This window comes from Scomber scombrus, chromosome 17, assembly GCF_963691925.1.
Source record: "Scomber scombrus chromosome 17, fScoSco1.1, whole genome shotgun sequence".
NCBI classification, from domain to species: domain Eukaryota; kingdom Metazoa; phylum Chordata; class Actinopteri; order Scombriformes; family Scombridae; genus Scomber; species Scomber scombrus.
Window position 1 is genome coordinate 274,046 of NC_084986.1, and position 7,289 is coordinate 281,334.

General features: G+C 47.1%; 1 protein-coding gene across 1 annotated transcript in view; it reads right to left on the minus strand.

Moving 5' to 3' along the window:
• Positions 1–809: 809 nt before the first annotated feature.
• Positions 810–7,289, minus strand: part of LOC133997983 (inverted formin-2-like) — a 12,582-nt gene continuing 6,102 nt past the window's right edge. Inside the window, exons 9-20 of the mRNA XM_062437723.1 lie at positions 7,261–7,289; positions 6,957–7,059; positions 6,762–6,847; positions 5,207–5,307; positions 4,890–4,960; positions 4,689–4,796; positions 4,448–4,518; positions 4,164–4,284; positions 3,895–4,059; positions 3,581–3,680; positions 2,786–2,944; positions 810–1,486 (exon numbers count right to left, since the gene is read on the minus strand). Of these exons, the coding sequence (XP_062293707.1) occupies positions 810–1,486; positions 2,786–2,944; positions 3,581–3,680; positions 3,895–4,059; positions 4,164–4,284; positions 4,448–4,518; positions 4,689–4,796; positions 4,890–4,960; positions 5,207–5,307; positions 6,762–6,847; positions 6,957–7,059; positions 7,261–7,289 (1,791 nt within the window). The remainder of the gene's footprint in view (positions 1,487–2,785; positions 2,945–3,580; positions 3,681–3,894; positions 4,060–4,163; positions 4,285–4,447; positions 4,519–4,688; positions 4,797–4,889; positions 4,961–5,206; positions 5,308–6,761; positions 6,848–6,956; positions 7,060–7,260) is intronic.

Sequence of the window (7,289 nt, forward strand, 5' to 3'; positions counted from 1 at the left end):
TCAATATTCATATCATCAATATCTCAGCCCCGCTCGTGGAGTCACGTGATCCGGCGGCCCGTCGCAGCACGAGGGGATAATCTGGTTTGGGATGACGTCATCTCAGCTCTCACACAGCAACACGTGATGATTGATTGAAGTGAAATATGATCAATAATCAGATGAACTGATTCCGTCTGATAAGTTAATTTAAATCAATTTTTATCATTTAGAGTTTATAAAAGTAAAGAAACATTAAATAATCAATAATAATGATCAGCCTCTAACTACACACACACACACACACACACATACACAAATACACACACACAGACACACACACACACACACACACACCTTTAGTGATGCTGTTGCCATGGTAACATTCAAACAGACAGAAGTTTAAAAGTGATCCAAACTTTTGTTTTAGTTTTTAATCGATATGAAACAGAACATGGAGTCTGTTACAGGCAGGTGAGGGATGCTGTTGCCGTGGTAACCAGTCCTTCTCCTCTTCCTCCTCCTCTTCCTCCGAGCAGGAAACAGCCGTGACTCAGAGGTCAAAGGTCAGTGACCTCAGTGCGACAAGCAGCCCTTCATACTTTTACGATTGGAACCTGCACACAAGCACACGCTCTGATTGGTCGGCTACTCAGCGTCCAGCCAATCACATCTCAGCTGATGCCCCCCCACCGGTCAGCTGATGCCCCCCCACCGGTCAGCTGATGCCCCCCTACACCGGTCAGCTGATGCCCCACACCACCGGTCAGCTGATGCCCCCCCACCGGTCAGCTGATGCCCCCCCCCCCCCTATTTTTATCAGAGAAACATCAACGTGTGAAATAGCAGCTGGTACCTGGTGGAGCAGGACCTGATCCTGGTCCAGGTCCTGATCCTGGTGCAGATCCTGATCCTGGTCCAGGTCCAGCTGACCATGTGATCTCCTCAAAGGAAGACTGAGGGTCCTGGTCTTTAGGGGTCTGGTCCTGGTCTTTAGAGGTCTGGTCCTGGTCTTCAGGGTCCTGGTCCTGGTCTCTAGGGGTCTGGTCCTGGTCTCTAGGGGTCTGGTCCTGGTCTTCAGGGGTCTGGTCCTGGTTCTGGTCTTTAGGGGTCTGGTCCTGGTTCTGGTCTTTAGGGGTCTGGTCTTTAGGGGTCTGGTCCTGGTCTTTAGGGGTCTGGTCCTGGTTCTCGTCTTTAGGGGTCTGGTCCTGGTCTTTAGGGGTCTGGTCCTGGTCTTTAGGGGTCTGGTCCTGGTTCTCGTCTTTAGGGGTCTGGTCCTGGTCTTTAGGGGTCTGGTTCTGGTCTTTAGGAGTCTGGTCCCTGTTCTGGTCTTTAGGGGTCTGGTCTTTAGGGGTCTGGTCTTGGGTCTGGTCTTTAGGGGTCTGGTCCTGGTTCTGGTCTTTAGGGGTCTGGTCTTTAGGGGTCTGGTCCTGGTTCTGGTCTTTAGGTGTCTGGTCCTGGTCCGGTTCGTCAAAGGCCAGCGACCGTTCGATCTTGACGTGATGATCTAAGGACGGAACCACATCACAGAACCGTTAGCGCGTACGATACAATACGGTACGATACGATACGATACGATACGATACAATGTGGTACGATACAATACGGTACGATACGATGCGTTACGATACGTTACGATACGTTACGATACTATACGTTACGATACGGTACGGTACGTTACGTTACGTTACGTTACGATACAATGTGGTACGATACAATACAATGTGGTACGATACAATACAATGTGATACGATACGATACAGTAAGATATGATACGATAAGATACGATATGATAAGGTACGGTACGATACGATACGATACGATATGGTACGATATGGTATGATACGATATGGTATGATACGATATGGTATGATACGATATGGTATGATACGGTAAGATACGATACGATAAGGTAAGATATGATACGATACGGTACGATATGGTATGATACGGTAAGATACGATACGATACGGTACGATACGGTATGATACGGTATTATACGATACGGTACGATACGGTATGATACGGTAAGATACGGTAAGATATGATACGATACGATACGATACGGTACGATATGGTATGATACGGTAAGATACGATACGGTACGATACGGTACGATATGGTATGATACGGTAAGATACGATACGATACGATACGGTACGATATGGTATGATACGGTAAGATACGGTAAGATATGATACGATACGATACGATACGGTACGATATGGTATGATACGGTAAGATACGATACGATACGGTACGATATGGTATGATACGGTAAGATACGGTACGATACGATATGGTACAATACTATACGGTACGATAAGAATTGATACGATACGATACGATACGATACGATATGGTACGATAAGGTACGATATGATAAGGTACGGTACGATACGATACGATACGATACGGTACGATACGGTACGATACGGTACGATACGATATGGTACGATGTGGTACGATATGGTACGATACGGTACGATACGATATGGTACGATAAGGTACGATATGATAAGATACGATACGATACGGTACGGTACGATACGGTACGATACGATACGGTACGATGTGGTACGATATGGTACTATACGGTAAGATATGATACGATAAGGTACGATATGATACGATAAGGTAAGATATGATACGATACGATACGTTACAGTTCAGCAGATTACTTCTAAATGTTTACAGGCAGGTTGTAATTTATATTCTGTAGATCTGAATATAAAAAGGTCAAATTAGATTTTTAACGTTTGTTTTAGTTAAAATAAAGCAGCTGAAAAAAACATCCGGTCCTCACCATGAGGTCTGCTGTCCCTCGTCCTCCCAGCAGGGGGCAGGCTGACTTTCTGAGACCGGGTTCGGGTCTTCTTCAGGTCGTAGCCCTTCTTGATCTCAGCCAGCAGGTTGTCGATGATGCTGCCTTCGTCTTCGTCCTGAAGGGAAACAACCTTCCTGACTGCAGAGACACAGCAGCTCCTTCACACACTGATCCTCCACACGCAGCTCACAAAATACATTTCTCTCTGCAGCTGCAACCATCGGTCCAATCATCACACAGGAAATCTAACTATTGTAATAATTCTTCATGTTAAATGAGTCCAAGTAACTTCCTGCTGTCTCAATAAACTGCATGAAACAGACCCGAGCTTATTATAGTTATTAGTTAGTTTTTCAGTTTGTTTTTGTTTCAGTTTTAGAGAATCATAAACTGCCCCCTACTGGAAGCAGCGCGTTTATCTGCAGTTCACTTTAGTTTTTATTCAGTTAACTGAATTATTTTTCACTGCTATTTATTTATAATAATTCTGGTTAGACATGAAACTTTATTTAAACACCAAACCAGATATTTGTGTTTTTAAAGATTTTATCTGCAGAATGTAATTTCCTCTCAGCTGTTTAGAGACATGAAGGTTCAGGACAGACGTGTCTCTCAGGATCAGCTGATTAGAAACTGTCCTGGTTTTACACTCCAGGACAGATGATTTAAGGTGGACTGACAGAGTTGGAGTCTTTAAGTTAAACTAGCAGAGATTTAAGGTGGACTGACAGAGTTGGAGTCTTTAAGTTAAACTAGCAGAGATTTAAGGTGGACTGATAGAGTTAGACTCACCGGTCTTGATGTCTCCTCTGCGTTGTTTCTCCTCCTGCTTCCTCCTGCTCTCCTCCTCCTGCTTCCTCCTGCTCTCATTCTCCTGATCAGGAAATCATCAATAATCTGATCAGAATCATTGATCTGTTTTTGAACCTTTATTTTTAACAGTGTCCAGTGAGAAAAAGAGTCTCCTGTTGAGCTGTGATGGAAGTATAGTAACAAAAAGACTTAGCTACTAAAAACACTGAAACAGAAGATGAAGATTTGACTGAAGCTTCATATTATCTTGAGATGAGGAACGATGAGCTGCTGACCTTCAGGGCTCGGAGGAAGAGTCCTCTGAAGGTCTTGATGGTGTTGAAGAGTTCGTAGAGTGAGAAGCGGCTGCTGTCCTCACACAGATACACACACAGCTCCGTCCTCCGCTCGTCCACCGACGACAACAGCTGCTGCAGCTGCTCGCAGGATGCCAGGCTGTCCTGAGACACCACAGAAGAAGAAAGAGACGGCATCAGTAATCATTCACTCAGGTATTGATCAGGTATTGATCAGGTATTGATCAGGTATTGATCAGCTGCAGCACCTGGATGGAGGACAGGTAATGCTGCTGCACGTCAGCGGCTGCAGAGGAAAGTTTCTTCTCACAGTTCTTCAGCTGTTTGTTCAGAGTGGAAAGCTCTGATTGGATAGTCTCTGAGTTCACGCTGCACACACACACACATAGACACACACACACACACACACACACACACACACACACACACACAGAGACACACACACACACAGAGAGACACACACACACTAATTGAGGGAGTCATGCTGAGAAAAACCTTTTTTTTTAAACTAAAATGAACACACAGTTCTTACCCAGCAGCGCTCTCACAGATCTCCAGGTCATCAGGCAGGTTCAGAAGGTCGGGATGGTTCTGCTCCACTTCCTGTCACACACATACACACACATACACACATACACACACACACACACATACACACACATACACACATACACACATACACACATACACACACACACACAGGTAAAGTGGGGGGGGGTTACCTCCAGGATGTGGTGCAGCAGGGTGGGGGGGGGGGGGGGGGGGGGGGTTACCTCCAGGATGTGGTGCAGCAGGGTGATTCTGGACTTGTTGGCTTTGGTTTCGGTCAGTTTGAGCAGAGTGCTGATCTTAAAACCTTCAGCGTTCCCTGTGTGGGAGCCCTGAAGCACATGATGACATCACTGCAGGTCACATGACATCATACAGGTGTGTGTAGTATACAGGTGTGTGTAGTGTACAGGTGTGTTTCTCACATAGTTGAGAAAGTTTCCAACATCCAGGATGAGTTTACAGAAGCTCGGCAGCCGAGTGCTCTCCCTCACACCTGAACACACAACAACACACAACAACACACAACAACAACAACACACAACAACACACAACAACACACACACACACACACAACAACACACAACAACACACGGGACAGATCAAACATGGACAGAAATGTTAGAAACATTTGATCTTTCTGTCTAACACACAGAAATACTTCAACATGTTGCTGTTATAGTGTGTATAGTGTGTAGTAGTGTGTATAGTGTGTATTAGTGTGTATAGTGTGTATACAGACTCTGGCAGGCCCGGTCCAGCAGCTCAGCTTCGGGTTTCAGAGTCTCAAACAAACTGCTGCTCTCCTCACACTGCAGCATGCACTCGATCCTCAGAGAGTAACTGAAACACAGCACAGGTGAGTCTGAGCTACAGGTGAGTCTGAGCTACAGGTGAGTCTGAGCTACAGGTGAGTCTGAGCTACAGGTGAGTCTGAGCTACAGGTGAGTCTGAGTAACAGGTGAGTCTGAGCTGCAGGTGAGTCTGAGCTACAGGTGAGTCTGAGCTACAGGTGAGTCTGAGTAACAGGTGAGTCTGAGTAACAGGTGAGTCTGAGCTGCAGGTGAGTCTGAGTAACAGGTGAGTCTGAGCTACAGGTGAGTCTGAGTAACAGGTGAGTCTGAGCTACAGGTGAGTCTGAGTAACAGGTGAGTCTGAGTAACAGGTGAGTCTGAGTAACAGGTGAGTCTGAGCTACAGGTGAGTCTGAGTAACAGGTGAGTCTGAGTAACAGGTGAGTCTGAGCTGCAGGTGAGTCTGAGTAACAGGTGAGTCTGAGCTACAGGTGAGTCTGAGTAACAGGTGAGTCTGAGCTACAGGTGAGTCTGAGTAACAGGTGAGTCTGAGTAACAGGTGAGTCTGAGCTACAGGTGAGTCTGAGTAACAGGTGAGTCTGAGCTACAGGTGAGTCTGAGTAACAGGTGAGTCTGAGCTACAGGTGAGTCTGAGCTACAGGTGAGTCTGAGTAACAGGTGAGTCTGAGCTACAGGTGAGTCTGAGTAACAGGTGAGTCTGAGCTACAGGTGAGTCTGAGTAACAGGTGAGTCTGAGCTACAGGTGAGTCTGAGTAACAGGTGAGTCTGAGTAACAGGTGAGTCTGAGCTGCAGGTGAGTCTGAGCTACAGGTGAGTCTGAGCTACAGGTGAGTCTGAGTAACAGGTGAGTCTGTGTAACAGGTGAGTCTGAGCTACAGGTGAGTCTGAGCTACAGGTGAGTCTGAGCTACAGGTGAGTCTGAGTAACAGGTGAGTCTGAGTAACAGGTGAGTCTGAGCTACAGGTGAGTCTGAGCTACAGGTGAGTCTGAGTAACAGGTGAGTCTGAGCTACAGGTGAGTCTGAGTAACAGGTGAGTCTGAGTAACAGGTGAGTCTGAGCTACAGGTGAGTCTGAGTAACAGGTGAGTCTGAGTAACAGGTGAGTCTGAGCTACAGGTGAGTCTGAGCTGCAGGTGAGTCTGAGTAACAGGTGAGTCTGAGCTACAGGTGAGTCTGAGCTGCAGGTGAGTCTGAGCTACAGGTGAGTCTGAGCTACAGGTGAGTCTGAGTAACAGGTGAGTCTGAGTAACAGGTGAGTCTGAGCTACAGGTGAGTCTGAGTAACAGGTGAGTCTGAGTAACAGGTGAGTCTGAGCTACAGGTGAGTCTGAGTAACAGGTGAGTCTGAGTAACAGGTGAGTCTGAGCTGCAGGTGAGTCTGAGTAACAGGTGAGTCTGAGCTACAGGTGAGTCTGAGCTACAAGTGAGTCTGAGCTGCAGGTGAGTCTGAGCTGCAGGTGAGTCTGAGCTGGAGGTGCTCCTACCTGGGGACGTCCAGCAGCTGCAGGTAGAACTGATCCACTGACGCCAACTTGTCCCTGTTTGCTTGGTGGGACTTCAGGTTTTCTACCTGAGGAAGGACAGGTGGTGCTAGGTTAGGGCAGGAAACACAGGTAGGTGATTGGTGACACAGGTAAAGGACAGGTGAGACAGGTGAGGGACAGACCGTGACCTCTGACCTCATGCTTCTCAGGCAGCAGGTGCTTCAGCTGTTTCAGGATCTCCACGTCAAACTTGGATGTGTCTCCTCTCTGGATCAGAGACACAAAGTCCTCATGGGAACTGGAGGAGAGACAGACAGGTGAGAGGTGAGACAGGTGAGAGGTGAGACAAGTTAAGGACAGGTGAGAGAGAGGTGAGACAGGTTGGACAGGTGAGACAGGTGAGAGGTGAGACAGGTTGGACACGTAAGAGGTGAGACAGGTGAGAGGTGAGACAGGTTGGACACGTAAGAGGTGAGACAGGTTGGACAGGTGAGGTTACCATTTGAACTGCTTGAGGGGGAAGATGTT